The 19,364-nt window shown below is 36.3% G+C and overlaps 2 protein-coding genes across 3 annotated transcripts in view; one reads left to right on the top strand and one right to left on the bottom strand.

The window, feature by feature from the left end:
- Positions 1 to 19,364, top strand: part of DPD1 (Polynucleotidyl transferase, ribonuclease H-like superfamily protein) — a 96,510-nt gene that overhangs the window by 26,061 nt on the left and 51,085 nt on the right. For both annotated transcript variants that reach the window (XM_089832228.1, XM_089832226.1), the window contains one exon: positions 7,610 to 8,338. In XM_089832228.1, the coding sequence (XP_089688354.1) occupies positions 7,734 to 8,338 (605 nt within the window). In that variant the 5' untranslated portion in view covers positions 7,610 to 7,733. The remainder of the gene's footprint in view (positions 1 to 7,609; positions 8,339 to 19,364) is intronic.
- Positions 284 to 2,384, bottom strand: LOC149557589 (uncharacterized). The gene is made up of 3 exons (XM_089830343.1): positions 2,208 to 2,384; positions 619 to 835; positions 284 to 507 (listed from the first exon to the last, which is right to left on the bottom strand). Exons 1-3 carry the CDS (start codon positions 2,382 to 2,384, stop codon positions 284 to 286), a joined length of 618 nt encoding a protein of 205 aa, XP_089686469.1.

The raw sequence follows: 19,364 nt of genomic DNA, 5'->3' as shown, positions 1-19,364 counted from the left end.
AACAAACATGCTCCTCAATTCATCCCTTGATGTCAACAAGGACTGTGATGAAATTCGAGAAAACCTCGTGATACCTGGGCGAGCTAACTCCTTGCCTTTTGTGGACTTCCTCATTGTGCTAAGGACAAATGAATGATTCTAAATGAATTTGCATATTTTTTTGCCCTTTCCACACATGACTTGACAAACTCAAGTTTGCCAATTTCCTCCAACATGAGGTCAATGCAGTGTGCCGCACAAGGGGACCAAAATATGGTGGAGTGCCTCTCCATCAAAAGTTTACCTACAACAATTTTAAGTCAATTAGAAATTCAAATAAATTTATTTTCAAAACTTGAAAAGTTAAAAGTTTACCTGCAGCAACATAACTTGTTGCATTATCCGTCACCACCTGGATCACATTTTGTTCCCCCACCTCTGCTATGACTTCCTCAATAGCCTCACATAAGTATGTGGCATTTTTTACATGTGCAGAAGCATCAATGGATTTGATGAACATGGTATATCCTACAAGTAACAAAACAACGAATTATAATATTAAATGGATCATCAACAAATTAGCATTCAACAAATCAAAATTTACAATTATGTATGTAGGAAAGTAGAATGATCAATCACCTCCACAGGATACAAGAAAATTGAGGAGTGTTCTATTCCTCCTATCTGTCCAATCATCAGTCATGATGGTGCAACCCTTTGCAATCCACTCCTTTCGGTTCTCCTCGAGCTCAGCCCTCATGTCCTCTACCATTTCATCCAAGAGGTATCCGCTCAACTCAACCTCAATTGAGGCTTTATACCCCGGACCACAAATAGCAATTGCATCTATCATGTTCTGCCAATAAGGAGCTGTGTCACAAATAAAAATTTAGATGTCAAAGACTCAAATTATAAAACAAGTAGATATAATTAAAGTTTTACTTTTACTTTTAATTTTAACTTTAAAGAAAACAAAGAAAAAAGAATCAATTACTTGGTTGCAATAAATGGAATGTTGCAAAAGTACCAAAATTTGCATATCTCCTTTCTGGCAGCATCATGAATCTCCTTGTTCAAGCCCATGCCCTCAACTGTGGGTTGGGAACCAGGAGTAGTGCGAGGCACAAAGTAACTATTCATTTTGTTTTTCCACACTCTAGGCTGCAATAGGTTGGTGTGGGACTCTATCTCAGTATGTGACCGACTAGCACTAGCACTAGCACGAGTAGAAGAACTAGGATAAAAGGAGGCCTAGAAGAACCCTCTCCAACCCAACCTACGGATGTAGAAGCTGATGCATATGCAGATGTGGATGTGGCTGCGGATGCGGGAACATGGGAGCCAATACCCCTAACCCTTCAAGTTGCATTTTCCTATTTGCTTTGTCTTTTTCAATTTTTTCTAATGCCATTAAGAAAGTGCGCTTTGCCTTAGGAGTTTGGTGAGTGCAAACTGTAACATCGTGTCCAGGTATAGCAGCAATGTGGTATTTCAATCTATAAATACCTCCGGAAGTTATTTTTTCTTTACAAAACATACATTTGGTTTGATATTTGGTTCTTCCAGGAAACTCTTCGTTATATTTCCAACATTCATCTTTTTTACCCATTGCGAATTTGCGAAAAATGAGAGCAAAGCTTGCTGCAATAAATTTTTTTATGTTAAATATCAAAGTTTGAAGCTAATAAAAGTTACAAAACAACAAACCCTAGTTTGCAACTTAGTAAAAATAAAGAACATTCAAGATTTAAACTAATAATCTTGAAAACTATAAAAATTTAACAAAAAATGCATAATACACTAAAAATTTAACAAAAAATGCATAATACACTAACATGCAAGAAAAAAATGAGCACTTACCTCTTGCAAATGAGTTGAGGAGTGTTGCTATTGGCTCCTTAATGCTCTCAATGCAATTGATGGGCTCCCCAAATGACTTGCTGATCTCTTTGGTGCTCTTCCTTCTTGTCGGTTAGAAACCTATGGCTTTTATTTTCTCTTCTTCTCTCTCACTTTTCCTCTCTTCTACTCATGCTTAACAAATAGAAGGTCCTTTAGGGTTATAACAAAGAGAATGGGTCAAAAAGAAAGTTAAAAAAAAGAAGTTATTTTTTAAAAATTTCCAACTCCATACTTTTTTGGCCGTGGGCGATTTCTTGCCGATTTTTGGCACCGATTCATGCGATTTTTTGCATGGATCGCTGATATCGGCGATTCATGTGATTCACCACAAAAAATCGGCTATGGCGATTTTCGATTCTAAAAAAATCGCCCGTGATGAATCTGATCGTTGAATCACCGATCCACGCAATTTTCGAGCGATTCTCGTTACTATGCTCCACATAGACCGGATCACAAATTTGGACCAGGTACAGACCCAAATTTAGTTCGGGCCCCAGATGCATGAATCCGGTAACTAAGCTAATAATCATATCTTGCAAAGGGGGTTTGTACTAAATTTGGATTGAATTCATTAGTTGGTCTGAGGCATCCTAGTCTTCGGTTACAACAACACTTAATTGCTCTGAGTCCTTCGGGAGTTCTTCAGGTGAAATTGGGATTAGTAAAAATCATACGCTTGCTTCAACGCCACTGTGGTTTTGGGTGTGCGAATATTTGTATCACTACAACAAAAGAAATTGCCATGTGAGACATAGATATAAGTAGTCATTGCAAATACTAGGCAAGATAGTAGCGGAAGATAAAATATATACATATTCATCACCAAGGAGAACTATTAATCAAGCATATTAGGCAATAGGAAGGGATTAAAAGAATGTCTTTAATAGATGGGTAGCATAGATTGAAGGAAGTTTATATACATTAGATGAGATCATAGCCACATAAGGAAGAGCTTACATGAAACATTGAAAAGAAAAATGCCATATTAAACAAAGCAGCCAATGTCGGATATCATGGCAAGTGCCATGATAACACGAGACATAATCTCCACCAGACGAGGCCAAAGTGCCCAATGAAGGGCATATTCAAACGGGTGCTATATATTCATCAGGCCCAGTGGAATCAAAGTTTATGTGGAATGCAAATCCAAGGGGGATATCTAAGCATGGAACTCCATTACATTGAACTTATGTGGAATGCAAATGCAAGGGGGATATTTAAGCATGGAACTCCATTATATTGAATATACAAAGCAAGCAAGCAATATCTAAATGCATGACTAGTAGTTAGTCAACATCAATCAAACTAGTGACCTAGGTTAGTACATCAAGGAGGCATCAAGCGAAGTATTGGTAATTGCGATGGGTCACACGGCTTAAGATTGCCGAGTAGGATGAAGAAAGAAAATAAACATTTTTTTAGAAGGGAATAAAATTGGTATGAAGACCACTTAAATATAATAGTCGACAAGTGAGTTAGTCTTAGCATAAGGATCAATTTGTATATGACTATTTTGCAAAGTAAAAGGCATCAGTTGTGTAGAGAGTGAAAACAATCCGATAATATACATATATAAAAGACAAAGAAGACATCGAATATTGAAGGGAGATTATGAAATCAACGATGTGATACCTACAAACAAGTAAAGATTTCATTTTGATAGAGGAATTGACTCTCTATACATTGCTGCCAGTAATCACTAATTGGAAGAAAGTTAAAGTCTTGGTGATAAAACCACAAGACATTGTGAGGGTGCCTCTCGACTTTGGTTAACTATATTAGAACTGAGTGACAAAAACTTTAGGACATGATTAGTATACAGCCCGATATACTCTCGAAGAGGCATTGCTTCATGACGAAAGCATTTTTTGGTGAGGTTCAAGGTAATATATGCACTAAACATACAAATCACTTTTCGGTGAGTATAAAAGGTATATTAAGTTGTATTTGTTCACATTGTTTATATGAGATTCTTAATGAGACATTTATATAAATATAAAGTGCTATTATATTTATGATAAGATGTATATTAAAACATAAAGTGTATATATATATATATATATACATATATGTATACATGTATACATGTATGTATGTATACATGTATACATGTATGTATACATACATGTATACATGTATACATACATGTATACATGTATACATGTATGTATACATCTAGGTATACATGTATACATGTATGTATACATATCTTTATGAGACATTATTTTTCTTATATAAATATATAGTGCTATTATATTTATGATAAGATGTATATTAAAACATAGATTGAAGTGTGTGTATATATATATTTATGTTGATGTTATTGAAATGATCTTGTGCAAACTATTTATTATTGTAGTCTCTTTGTAATTTTTCTATAAGAGCTATATACCTTGATCTTTTCCTCCGAGAATGTTCTTGCAGTAAGAAAGGGAGATTGAGATTCAAGGGAGGCTGACATTTCAAGTAACCTTGAAAGCGAGGGAGCAGATAGAGGATGTGATTCAGTCAACCTTCGGTAATCTCGATCATATTGATTCAGAGGGAGTAAACTATGTTGAGATGGATTTCCAGTGATCAATTGTAGTAGTCAAGAGGACTGTGCTTCATGAATATACCTCATGACTATGTGATTTTAATGGGCCTACTCCATTTTTTATATCTTTTCTTTTGAGTATGTTCTTTTAGGAAAAGCTAGGTTGAGAGGGAGCCAGACATGTTATTAGAGGCAACCTTGAAAGAGAGGGAGAAGACTGAGTTTGCTATTTAGTTAACCTTCAATGAACTTAGTCTTATTGATTAAGAGGGAGTAAACCACGTTGTGATAGATTCACTAATGATATAAATTTGGAATACATAGATTGCAAGATGTGCGTAATATAGGTTTAATCAAAAGATCAAACAAATACCTTTGCATGAACATAGGAAATTTGAGTTGTGAGATGTTAATGAAGTTTGTAAGAATTCATTTGAGCCATCTACGAGTCTCTTTTTGATGAATGAAACTTGACATATGAGTTGTAGATTCATACATGTGGGACAATCATACTTAATCAAGATATTGGCGTATTATGGACGAGTTTGAGAAAATGGAAGGACATGTTCACTTCTATTGTTAAACCAAATGAATGTTTGGACCTTCAATGGATGAAAAGAGCAAGTTGAATTAGAAAGGAGTTGTCATATTTGATACAAAATTGTTCAACAATATAAGAATGAGTGGAAATTTTACATTGTGGGGGGAATATTAGTCAATGTTCCATTCCCACTTGAATCTTATTTAGAGGGGAGATGTTTCATTCTCAAATAATCTAAAAAGTCAATTCTGAATCTTCATGTGCAAATAAGTATTGTTCTTATCTTTTACATTTATCTACTCTTTGTAGTATCTCTCATAATTCTGTACATACTATAAGGGTTATTGGCCTTGATCTTTTCCTTTAGGATATTCTTACAGGAAAAGAAAGATAGTAGCTCCAAAGACCTTGATGATCAAGATGGATAAAATGATGCTCTTGAAGCAAACATCTTTGATGACTGAGATTATGAGATTCTTCTACATTAAGAGGGAGTATGGCACTTCTTTTAAAGCAAAGTAGGAGCTTAGAAGATTGATATTCAGAGGAAGTCTAGAGATACATCTGTGTGACTACATGATTTTGATGGACCTACTCCTATGTATATCATGAAGAAGTGATGAATTATCACTAGAAAATTAGATATCAAATTCAGAGTGAGTCTGACAAGAATCCTTGGGGAAGAGAGCATTATTGGACCTGACTTCCCAGGATCATTGTTCAAAGGGAGAATTTATGAGGTGCAATCCTTTGTGAATGATATCTTCTCTATGAGAAGTTCTAAGTGAAACTACTTGTAATGTATTCCTCTCTGTGAGAGAAAATTAAGGTGAAAGTCTTTGTACCACCCTCTGAGTGGGTTCATGGTTCTTGGCTAACATGGGGTATCTGATTTTGCTTGTTGTAGTGGATTAAAATCACATTGACATGGTTCTTGGCTGAAATTTGGGCATCGATGGTCGAGAGCATCAATGTTGAGGGCTTTCTCTCCCTTTGACAAAATTATCGCTGTGCCCATTTTGTTCTCCATCCGTCTTCCCTTCTACCACCTTCCACAATGTCTCCTCCATGAGTTGTTGTCATTCTTCCCCTTTGGCCATGGTGATGTTGAGCTATGTTTGGCTTCATAGTTCGCTCCCTTAATAGTGCCATGTTTTTTGCTGCAGGATCTTGAGTTTCCCTCATTCTGTCAACATAATGGTATATCCTTTTGGTGTACACTTGCATCTACTACCCAATACATTGGCAAAATCACCAGCCCTGATACCACTAAAATGTTCCGTAGGTCCCCTCAATTGCGCAGTTCATGCACTGTAGCTTATTATGCTTGTTTTACCCTTTGTTGTGCTTAGCATGAATGATGCTTGGTCTCCCATCAATTTTCTAATATCTATATGACCATGTATGCACCCCTACAAAAATTACGACCGTTAGTTGTTTATTTATGAATAATTATGACCAATCACTTTGTTTAATAAATTATATATTGATTAAGTTATGATAATGTTTGGTGATTGATTAATAGATATGGTTTATTACCAATAATCTAAATTGCATATAATCAATTATTGACATTGATCGTTATTATTGTTTATATTGATTATAAATGGATAACTATATTAATTAATTAATATGTTATCCATAATTTACAATATATATATATATATATATTACAATAAGGTCTTGTGTATTTAGAACAATATTTAAATAATATACATATATTTGAAGGGTATATTGTATTGTTCATTCATCAATTAGGACTCATGACATCAATACCAATACCAACCAAATATTGTAAGATGACCAAGCAGGAATTTTTTTTCAGTCTTGTTACTGTGCTGTTAGCCATGCACACACACTTTTTTAAAAAAAAATTTCTATTGTAGATCAATTGTAGTATTAAGAATATAATTTAATAGAAAATTACAACAATTATAATTCTTGAGATAAGAAATGAATGAATCCATTAAACTGACATAGGGGATTACTGGCATTCTCACTTGCTCTATGCATCATATCCATGTGACATGATAGAAAGGAATACTCTTTGAACTTTATTCTTTATAATCTGACAAGATGCACCATAGCATTTATTCAGTACATTATGTCTTCATTGCGACATTTCTGATGTGATAATTCCCAATGCTAAAGGTAAAAATACTTTGCATTCATCCTCAGGGTAGCAAGTTAAATGTTCTTTGTTATGAGAGAAACTATACAAAAAGGCTGTTGCATGGTTAAGATGCTTGATAAGGAGATCTTCACTCTCCTTGGTTGATGGCTTGAATTTTATGGTGCAGAATTTATTCTAAAATCTGCATGTGGTCAAATTGGTATATGTTCTCTATCTCATTCACATTTGTGAAATTGGCTTTCTAGCTTCAATATTCTTATTATTTTCTTCTCTAAAAATTCCTGTTGTTGGTAACTCTTTAAAATCTGCTTTCTTGCCTTGATTTTTTTTCAAATTTTATTATTGAAATGACAAAATCATCTAAAAAATGAACATGTCATTCCTGCTCAACAGAACTGGACACATTTGAAAGCACATGATGGAAACACTTATTCTGAAATAGTTGTAAATATAGAAACTACTTTTTGCAACTATTTAAGCATGTGCTATTTTCTCTTATAATTGATAATTTCTCTAGGTACAAGCAGATTGGCTGGATATGAAGGTTTCTTTGACTGGGCAGATTCCCTTTGACACAACAAAGCATCCAGCACAAAAGTAACTTGAGCAGCTTTCCTAGTTTCACAGGTCCATTTTAAAATATGTATTACTTTGTCAAGAACTCAACTTTAGTCCAGAATTTATCTGTTGTGGGTTTTGGGTCAGATACAGTGCAGAATATATCAGCCATTTTTAAAAGTAGAATATCTTGGTTCTGGTCATACAAGCAACATGACAGCGGAAGAAATGTTACATCAAGCAGTACTCAAGCATACAAACGGACAGTTAGAAAGGCAGTCAACCAAGGGAAACTGATACAAAAAAAACACAAGTCCAATGGATTGAAAACACATCAAGCTATGGATGCTCATCTGAAGCAGCCAAAGGGAAAAGAAATAAGTCAAATGAAGGCATACAAAGAAATGCATACTCAAATGAGTCCATTGAAAACAAATCAAGCAAGGGATGTGCTTGTGAAGCGTACAGAAGAAATTAATTCAAGAAAACAGGCAACAGTTATTGTGTTTGATATTGAAACTAATGGCTTTGGTAGAACATCTAGAATTATTGAGTTTGCTGCTCAAGATCTTGCTGGTGGTGAGTTTAGTACATTTCAGTCATTGGTAAACCCTGAAGGTGCTTTTGTTCGAAATTCCAATATTCATCAAATCCGCACTGAAATGGTTAATAGACCTGATGTTCCAAGGTAAAAAATCACGCCAATATTTTTTATTAATTTCCCATGCTTCTATTATTAGAGAATTTAACGGATGGACTGATGAATGTATGCGTGTGCATACAAAAACATTGTAATATCCACCTGCTGTTTTTTGTGTGACTTGCTTGTCCTTTTTTGAGTGTTTTTTGTTGTAGAGAGATGCAGAATATTTGTTTCACAATAATGAAACTTGTAGCAACATAATATCTTAGGAATTGACAATATAACGCTCCACAAGAAGATAGAAATCAGAATTATTTTTAGGATGAAGAGTATGGGAAATATTTAGATAGCTAAAATGATTTACAAATACATTTTAAACATACCCATAACTCCAACAATTTGAAAAATCTGATCTGGAACTGAAATCTGCAAATTGGCAATGGTGAAATGGGTTGCGCACTCCACGAAGCCCTCTAAATCTACGTTACCAGGTTTGGACCTTGGAGCTCAGGTCCAGATACGGATTCATCTGGGTCTGGATTCGAGCCCGGGTCTGCTGCGGGTCCGGGCAGGGTCCTTGTTTGGGACTGTGGGTCCACACACAGTCCCAAACAGGGACCCTGCTCAGACCCGGCCGAATTTGGGAGGACCCGCGGCTTGTGGGGCCATTTTTTCTTCTAACCCTAAAGGAAGGCATATTAGATACTTTTCATTCATCTAATATTATATACATATCAGTCTATTCATATATGTTCAATGATAATCTGAAATCAAAATCTGAATATGTCAGATGCATTTATATATATTTCATTTGATACAAGTTCACATATTTGATGGCATTATCGGCATGATTGTTGATGCGGATCCTTGAAAGATTATCGACCTGTGTAAGTGCCTATTTTGAATTATCAAGTTCCATGTGTGGGCAATGCACATTATTGAATTGGTGATTATATATACCAATCATTGTTAGCATTTGTTAAATGTTAACTAACATATGATTAGATACAATGGTGAATGGTCATGTCTCTAATTAGACATGGCCATTTATCCCCAACGTACCTACTCACATGTTATATATATTCAAAGGAACTCATTCTTGTTGATATATAAATCAATTAATATCAAGCAAGATCTGAATATCAATACAGTTCAGCGGTTAGAAGCATTCCATCATTTCTGAAGGCTTGGACATGCATATGTAAAAGTTCTTCCATATATTGCACTGATCCAAATTGAAGATTAAATCTGCAACATATTAATATTGAATCAGTAAGATTCTGGAAAACAAAATTCATTCTATAAGTCTGATATAAGCTTACCAAAAACTTTACAGCCTCTTGTTTTAGATTTCTAATTCTTCAGCTCCAAAGAGATATTGGTCTATTTATAGCTTCATCTACTCTCATAAGTAGAACAAACTTACTTGTAGGAGAGCAAAGAAGTTAGTGGCTATACATATTGCCTTATGTATCATTGACCACAACACACGTGTTTATAAGAAGACCCTAATAGCATGATAGGGTGTAGAGCCAATGGAGCCAGCACAAATTGATGATGATGAGGTTATAGTGGCGTCAGATATAGTGAGGGTTGGTGTTTGTTTGGTGGATCTTGACCATGAGGAGTCCAACAGTTCCAGTTACGAGAAGTTTGCCTTGAGTTATGATTAAAGGCCTCCCTTCACTAAAGTTTGACATTTAGTATCTATCTTTATCACTACCATTTTGGCATTTGGCATTGATCAATGAAGTATCACACTATCAAATGTATTTAGCTTTACAATACTATACATTTCTTTAAGTTTTTAGTGTTATACATGTATGTATGTATATATATGTGCATACATTCATATACATAAGCCAAGCTCACATTACCAAGGGGGAAAAATTTAATGTCCCCTGTCACAACATCAATCTAATAATTCATTGGAACTGTCTCTAAACTGGTTTAATCTATATTTCTTCCATATTTCTCAACATCTGAATTACTGATTTCACAATGCTAATATTATATATATAGTTTTCCATCTTAGAGTCTTATCCTTTCATAACAATAATTATATTATACTAATTATAAATTAGTAACATAACATATATTATTTTAACAATAATATAAGTTATATTTCATATATATTATTAATAATTTTACTTTCAATACTATCTCATAATATATTTACTATATATATTATTAAAAATATATTTAATTCTCATATTGTAAAGTAATACATTATGCAATATTTAGTATGATTATAATAAATCATAACTATATTATTATTTATATTACTATTATTTTATTGATTTATTATTTATCTATATTTTGTTCTACGGGGATATCACAGCCCTCCCCTTTCAATTTTGGGCAACGTCTATACAGCCACGAAAATGCACTTCCTTACGAAGGAGAGGACTTAGTCAATTTTTCAAAAAGTTAAAAAAAGCAATGTAAAGGAAGTGCATTTTCGTGGCTGTATAGCCACGGGCTCAATTTTGCTTGTCCTCAAGCAAAAAAGTCATTTATACATAACTTTTCTTGGAAAACCATCAAAAAAAGCATATAATTTTCTGCAAGAGGGTTTTAGTATGCATGAAGACACAAAGCATAACAAAGTAGACATATGGATGCATGAGAACACGACACGACACATAAATGCATGAAAATACGAAGCAAACATGATGTAGACACATAATACATGCATTCTTGATTAATGCCTTACAATTCACTAGAGTTGAGAAGATGATTTACAAATTTTACTTCTTTAATATAATCCTACAACCATACTTGATCAATAGTATATATGTATATGTATAAGTTGAAGAAAATGTGAGTCAAGATAATTTATTCCAATCTTATACTTGATCCCATCTTGGTCAAACTTCAAGGCAACTTGATCCCATCTTGGTCAAACCTCAAGGCAACTATAGGGACGTTGATCCTACCCATCTCAAAATAATAGATTGGTTGGACTATCCTGAATATACCTCTGTTTTCTTTCCTAAGGCTACCTTTATAGGTAAGTAATATAAATAAACTATATGTGAATTAAAAAGTTCATGCTATTTCAATTATAGTGCTGATTCAAAAAGAATATTGGGATTTGTAGGTCGTTTTAAAGCCAACCATCATCGGCCTTCCTCAAGGTTTCTAAGGATCCAAACCCTTAATCCCATCTTGGAGCAACCTCAAGGCTACTTGATCCTAGCTTGGTTAATCCTCAAGGAATCTTATAGCGACGTTGATCCTTACCCATATCAAAATGGCCTATTAGTTGGATTAACTGACCTACACTACATCTTGTTCTTCTAATTCAGCATTATTATGAATATGATGTTATTGAAGTAATAGATGATATGGTAGGCACTTACATCAGTGATACATAAATCTGGTTTGTTAACAGAGTATGTACTGTGCTGCTGGTATTTAATAATTTATATATGTACTGGTCTGGTTATATTAGACACAGTTTGATTGGCCTGTTTATTATTATTCTTATGACTTGAATATTGTATATTTGGAATTGATTGTTTCAACTTTCAACAGTCTATGTTGCTGTATCACTAATCTCTTCCTTATTTGCTCTGATTCTGTGCAGTGGAACAATTATGTCTCTACCTGATGCCCTGTAGTGAAATGCAGGAGATATGTTTCCTTTTCAATTTTATTCCTGATATAGAAATTTATGTATATATCAGTCCATGACTGATCTTATTCTCTGTCAGTAGTGTCGGCTGTTATAATTCTCAATTCCTTGTTCCTTACTGAAGCAAGGTTCGATACTGCTCATTCTTCCTTTTATCTGCTGCTACTGTTTTATAATATTCTTCTGTTTTTGATGATGCTTAGCTGTTATTCACTCAACTGTTAAACAATTTACAATTTGATCTGAATCATTCTCGTCGAGGAATTAGTTTAGAGAGAATCAAAACTTCCAACTGCATTGTGTTGTGTGGTTTTCACACCATTGCCCCATTGCAAATGGTACCCTCTCTTTTTTGATTTTAGCCGACTGGAGTATTTGTTCCAGATGGTTTTGGTTGGCAACACTATTTCAAGTCTCCAAGTCCGGGATGAGTTTGGGCGATTTTGGCTCAGTAGGAAGCGATTCGGTCTTAGGCTTGTATAAGTATTTTGATGCCACTTAGGGGAATTTTGGTGGTCTATGTCCAAGAGGAAAGTGAAATTTTTCGTTCGGGAGAGATGGGTTTCTATGTTGGAAAACGGGAAGAAGTTTGTGAGAGAACCAAGTCTTGGTGGAAATATTGGATCTTCTGAAATCTCCTTCTTGGTGGAAATTTCAGATCTTTTGAAATCTTCCCTTCGGTGGAAATTTCGCATCTTCCAAACTCTCCCCCTTGGTAGAAATTTCGCATCTTCCAAAATCTCCCCCTTGGTTGAAAAATTCCATCTTCCACAATCTCCCCTTTGGTGGAAATTTTGCATCTTCTGAAATCTTCCTCTCATTTCTCCCTAAAATCTCAAGACTCAAGCCTTTTATTTGGTGACAACTTAAGTATTGCAATATTAGAATGATGAGGGGAAGAAATTGATAATTTCTCAAAAAACATTTCCCTTCGGTGAAAATTTCGTAAGTTTGGAATTTTACACTGTGGAAATTTTGCATCCTCCAAAATCTCCCCCACATTGAGTCTCCCAAGTTCCATCATCTTATAAGGCATTAGAAAATTGGTTTATGGCATGAAGGCAACATCATGATTAAGAATAGTGCAGGGAATGGCCAAGGAATGTTAGAATGAAGAAACCTTAAAAATGCCAAGCCTTGGTGGAAATTTCGGATCTTCCAAAATCCCTCCCTTTGGTTGAAATTTCTCATCTTCCAAAATCTCCCCCTTGGTGGAAATTTCAAATCTTGCTAAATCTCCACCTTGGTGGAAATTTCCAATCTTTCAAAACCTCCCCCTTGGTCTAAATTTCGCATCTTTCGAAATCTCCCCCTTGGTGGAAATTTTGCATCTTCCGAAATCTCCCCCTTAGTCGAAATTTCACATCTTTTGAAATTTTTCTTGTCCCTTCTCATCTACTACCAAGTGCTAAAATTGTTCAACGAGAAATATTTTGCCTCCTAAAAGTGAACCTAGCTCCAAAGGTGGTGATTTTATTTTTGCAATTGAATTTAAAAATTTGGGTGTTATCACCACTGAGATGCCTAACTTTGGATGATCTAAAAGGGAAATCTGAATTACTTCAAGACCAATTGAATGAGTAGAGTTGCAAGAGAATTGAATTTTAATGCAAATTGGGATGAATCTTGATTATCTATGTGATTTTATTTTCAGATTTTTTTCCACAAGCTCGATGCTCTTCTCCTTTGTTTTGCAAGGTGAAATCAAGAAAGAGAAGCTAGAGGGCAAGTTGATAATCAATGCCTCAAACTTCAAGTGGATACTGCAAGAAGATGGCTCAAGCCTAAGGACTCAAGCGAGAAGAAAGGATTCATGGTCAAGCTAACAACCCACAAACTCAAGACGAAATCAAGAAAGATCAAGCTCACGGGTTCACAAAGATGTAGGTGGTTCAAGTCAATTCCATGAGGAAATTTTGAAGAATGGAGAAAATCACAAATGTTGGGAATACTCTACAAGCCAAGACTCCAAGTACACAATAAGGATGATGAGGTGGCAATTGTTTGCCTCCAATTAGAAAATTTCAGTTTTAAGCACAATCAATCAAATCAAATTGTGCCAAGTGTCCTATTTTCTCATTGGCTATCAAAATTAATGTAATTTTCTTATCGGTCCATAAATGGGTGCCTTCATGTAATTGGTTGTAAATTGGGCAACCCTAATTACAGTTTGTGGGATGAAATCTCAGCCCTTGATCTTGAATCGATCTTGGCCCTTCATTGTAATTGAGCAACTATAAAAGGCCAAGGCCTTCTCATTTGTAATTAATTAGTTAATGGGGTAAGATTAGAAAGCTAGAGTAGAATAGGCTAGCTAAGCGAGACACCTGCTGAAGTTGTTGCTATAATATTTTTTAAAGTAATGGATAATTCATTATTGGTTTTTCATGGTGGATTACTTAATATTGCTTTGTAGTATCACATGGTTTCCTCAATCTTTCACTTGGAGTAGATTTCTTCTCATGTTGAATTAGTTTAGTTGAATGGAAGTTATTGTGGATGCTTACTTGTTCGACTCGAACAAATTTGGGCCAGTAGCCTCTTGCCGATGGTAAGGGTGCCTTGCGTGGTACGCTGATGAAAACACTTAACTTCGATTGATGTTCAATCTTTGGTTTGCATCCAGATGATGAGATTAGAGAGAGGATATTGATGTAAAAATCATTTGTGTATTCTTTAGAAGCTTGCACTAGGTGGGTGGAGGTGTTGGTGAGATTACATCTACTAGAGTCCAAGACATCCATAATTCCTTGCATTCCTAGTTGGAGGTAGAAGTAGTAGTAGAAGTTAAGTTTAATTTGAAGTGGAAGGGTTGGAAAATCAAAACTACATTGTCATTGCACATTGTAGAGCCAAATCTTAAGAGTTGCAAGAGTTGATATCCATTGAATGAATAGTGTAAGTCCCTTTGTGATAACTAGCATATCACATTTTAAAATGAAGTGAAGTTTAGAATTAAGAAGGAACCTTGAAGTCATTTTATGATCTTACTTTGCAAGCTTAGCATGTGAGACGACATTATATCAAGAGAGGATTGAGAGTTTAGTGTTTCTTCTTGAAATATTAAGTATTTGATGTTGTAGTGGAACAACAGTCACATCAAGACACTATACTTCATCACTCAATGCAAATCACTCATAATTGGTCAATTGGTTGCTTTGTTGAGTTAATCACATTCATTCTACATCTTATTGTCTCCTTATGGACACTCATTCATTGTTTTGGTTGTGCATTGACTGATATGAAATATGCTTTCTATTTGCAATTCTGATTGGGTGATTTGATTTCTATAGCTACTCCCATATATTTCCATCGCTGGACCTGGGAAACATCACTTTGGCAATCACTCATAGTTTGAAACTTTCTGAATATTAATTACCACTAATCCTTCATGTTCACATGGCTTTGGTAATCCTGTTGCCTCATAGAGGGTGGATGAGATTCATGAGATGTCAACTATATGTGGTATGCGTGTTTGTTGTGTAAGTCAGATTTATAAGAAACATATATTAACTTAGTTCCAAATATTATTTAATCAGTAACCTCTCTATCCAAAGATACTTTATTCGTAGATATTGTACGTCTCCAATGATCATCGGTGTTATTCAGATTTGTATTGACTTGAACCTGATTGTGTTTGAATTTACTGAGTTGGATTCTTGGATGAATGTATATGATCTTGACTGTATCCTCTTAATCGCTAATTTGGTTCTTCCTCATTCATCTCCAACGCTCCATGTGTAATTTTCCCGTTATAAAATAAATCATTTATCAAACATTTGTAATGGGCTGATTGATTTAATATATCTCAGACCCATTTTTATTTCTGTTTCCATAGTTTGTGTCGCCGTCGGCTATCTTTGTACACCCTCGAAAAGTTTCCCATGGGTATTTAAGCACGCTTGTAGGTAGTCTTTAATCATGCAATTTGGATTATTTCTTTGTACTCTAAATTCCAGTTGAGATTCTCTGTTGTTCGCCATTTCGGAAGTGAAAGATTTTTCCTACTTGGCTTTTCGGTTTTGGTGGGATTCGACCCTCACCCTATTCCCTCTGTGTATTGCTTGGCTTAGATCTGGCAAATTGGAGCATCATTTTCTATGTGGAATATTATTATTTGGTACAAGTGTGTATCTATTCGGTCTTTGATTATCTGCAAGTTATTCTTGTTTTAAGATATATTGCTTGTGTTTGAAACAGCGTCGCAAAACTTCTCCATTGTCCATCATCATCTTCATTTCACCGTTCGTCCTCCTGTTACCGCACAAACATACAACCTCAACTGGTCTCACCCGCTTTATATATCCTTTCGACTCCCCTTTGTGCTACCATACAGACATCACAATTCCATAAGACTGTACAACTTGCTTGTCCCCTCCCCTCACCATACTTCCATTCTCCCTGCATTCATCGTACGACATCCATGTGCTACTGTACGACTTAGTTACTTGCCACCGTACAACATATATCTGCCTGCACTCCTCACTGGACGGTCTCAATACCATACGGTGTGCAACCATTCCCGTACGACCATTAATAGCCATTGTATGACCAAGTGCAAGGGTCCGTACGACCAACATTCCATCCGTACAACCCTCCTTATATAAACGCCTGGTCACACTGTACACCCCAGAACTGTACGACCTTTTGTTCCTCTGCACAAAGCGAAAGAAAAATCATTTTTTTTCAAAGAAGACATTAGTAAGGATCATTACAGTGGTATCAGAGCTCTTTGATTCTGCTAGCCTGTGGACAGTGAATGAGAGTTTATAGCCGGAAGAGAAGGACACATTCCGTTGATTGAATGGCTGCTGAACTGGAACTGACAGCTGTTGAACTTGTGGCACTACTGAGGGAACTTGTCAGGAACCAAGCATAGATCATTGATACACAACGACTCATGGAAGAGACTCTCAAGAAGTTGGCGAACAATTAAATATCTGGCGAACAAAATGGTCACAGGGTGGACTCGATGTCGAGTAAATCAAACTCTCATCCAGCACACTCTCGACCTTCCATGCTGACTTTTCCTTCATGGATGGAGACACAACATGGAGGGAAACAACCAACCTTTGAAGAGATGCAAGAACAATTGAGAGAAGACTAGAATAATGCAAATTTTGAAGAAGATATATCCTACAAAGATTACTCGGATCTGAGAATGAGATATTTGAGAGGCGGAAATAGAGGATATTTTAATGACGATCTCAGAAGAAAGTTGATGTGGGTAATGAAGGCCGATACTTACTTCCAGTGGAATCTTATGCCAGAAGAAGCAATCAAATTTGCGGTACTGCACCTGGAGGGAGTCGTGCATGAATGGTGGCATCACGGCATTAGCACACTGGGGCATGATCAGATAAATACTTACGCAAAATTCACTAAGAGATTGATAAATCGATTTGATGGTAAAGATCCGAAACTCAATTTCAAAGATTTGGCACAGCTGAGACAAAATGGATCGGTCGATCAGTACATTGCAAAATATCAAAAACTCTCTGTTTTGGTCATGGACATTTTCGAAAGAAGATGGGTAGTACTCTTCATGGATGGACTGACAGAACCTTTGAAAAGTTGGGTAAAGGGGTTCAACCCTTCCACTCTGTTGAAGGCTATCATTAAGGCATGAAGTATGGCATCGTCATCCTCATCATCCTCTCGAAGTTACTCACATGCCAAACTGTCAGGATTTCCGAGGGAAAATAAACCTCCGCCCAGGAAGTTGTTGGACGAAGCTGCCAGACAGGAACTCCAAAGGAAGAAATTGTGTTTCAATTGCAAGGGACCTTGGGAGCCTAGTCATAGATGCCTTGGAAAAGGGAAGATTCATTACATTGAGGTCGTGTCTGATGATGAGGACGAATAGGAAGAAATGCTTGTCGAAGACAACCAACCTCACGACGACACCAACATGGTCAGTTTAAACCGTACCGAAATAATTGCAGCTTTGGTACAGTGTAGAGGAACCATTGCCCTAGCCAATAGCCTGAGGTGCACAGTTGGGGAACCCTCCAAGAACAACGGGTTACGGTGATGTTGGATAGTGAAGCCACTGTAAATTTCATAAACTCATCCTTAGTGAAGAGAAGAAATCTACCTATGGAGATGCATGCAAGCTTTCAGGTCAAGGTTGCCAGAGGGACTCTTCTGTCCTGCATGCACCTTTTTCCTCAGCTAAGTATCACAATGGCGAATCACATAGTGATTGAGGATTTCTTCATAGTAGACCTAGATGACATGGAAGTTATTCAAGGCATACAGTGGACGGAGACACTTGATGAAAAGTTTCAAATGGATGGACTTCACTTTTGTTGTCGATGGAAAGAAGGTTGTCCTCCGTGGAATGGCAAATGAAGGTTTAAAGAAAGTTTCTGCACATCGGATGGAGGCAATTTTTCGGCATGATGACGTTGCCTAGGCTACGTATTGTTTTATCTCGGCAGAACCTATAAAAGGGCATCGAAAACCTCCATAGGATGATGAACTCCAGAATATTTTGAGTAAACATGATAAAGTTTTCATTGACATTCCTCCTGGCATACTGTCTCATCGAGGGTTTGAGCAGACTATCGAGATGGAAGCAGGAGCCAAGCCGGTCGTAACCACACCGTACCGCCATCCGAAGAAATTCAAAGATGAGATCGAAAAAATGATTTAGGAATTGCTAGAGAAAGGATGGATTTGACCCAGTTCCAGCCCTTTCGCGTTATCTATGGTTTTGGTCAAAAAGAAGGATGGGACAATGCGCATGTGTGTGGACTACTGTGCATTGAACAAAGTAAAATAAAGAATAGGTATCCCATTCCAAGGATAGATGAGTTGTTGGATGAGTTGCACGACGCAGTTTATTTTTTCAAAAATAGATCTTCGTTTTGGATACCATCAGATCCACATGAGGGAGCAAGACATAGAAAAGACGGCCTTCCATTGCCACTACGGACATTACGAGTTTCTGGTCATGCCATTTGGATTGACAAACGCACCTGCTACATTCCAATCATGTATGAATTGCATTTTCAACAAACAACTACGTAAGTACTTATTGGTATTTTTTGATGATCTTATTTATAGTAGGACATGGGAGGAGTACTTGAAGCATCTGAATGAAGTCCTAAACATCATGGAGGAGCAATCTTTGTTCGCCAAGCAATTCAAATTTGAATTCGGCATGACAGAAATATTGTACCTGGGGCATGTTGTCAGTAAATATGAAGTTCAAGTGCATCAGGAGAAGATTCAGGCTATCCTTGATTGGCCTCCCCCAAAATCACTCACAGATTTGCGAGGATTTTTTGGGCTATGCAGTTATTACTGGAGGTTCGTCAAAGGATTCTCTCAGCTCAGCGCACCTCTGACGGATTTGACAAAGAAGGGGTCTTTCTAGTGGAGTGAAAAGGCACAACTCGCTTTTGACAAACTGAAAGAGGCACT

This window comes from Cupressus sempervirens, chromosome 5 (genome assembly GCF_028749045.1).
Source record: "Cupressus sempervirens isolate cs-2001-9-10 chromosome 5, ASM2874904v1, whole genome shotgun sequence".
NCBI classification, from domain to species: Eukaryota; Viridiplantae; Streptophyta; class Pinopsida; order Cupressales; family Cupressaceae; genus Cupressus; species Cupressus sempervirens.
This window is presented reverse-complemented; position numbering and strand designations above follow the sequence as displayed.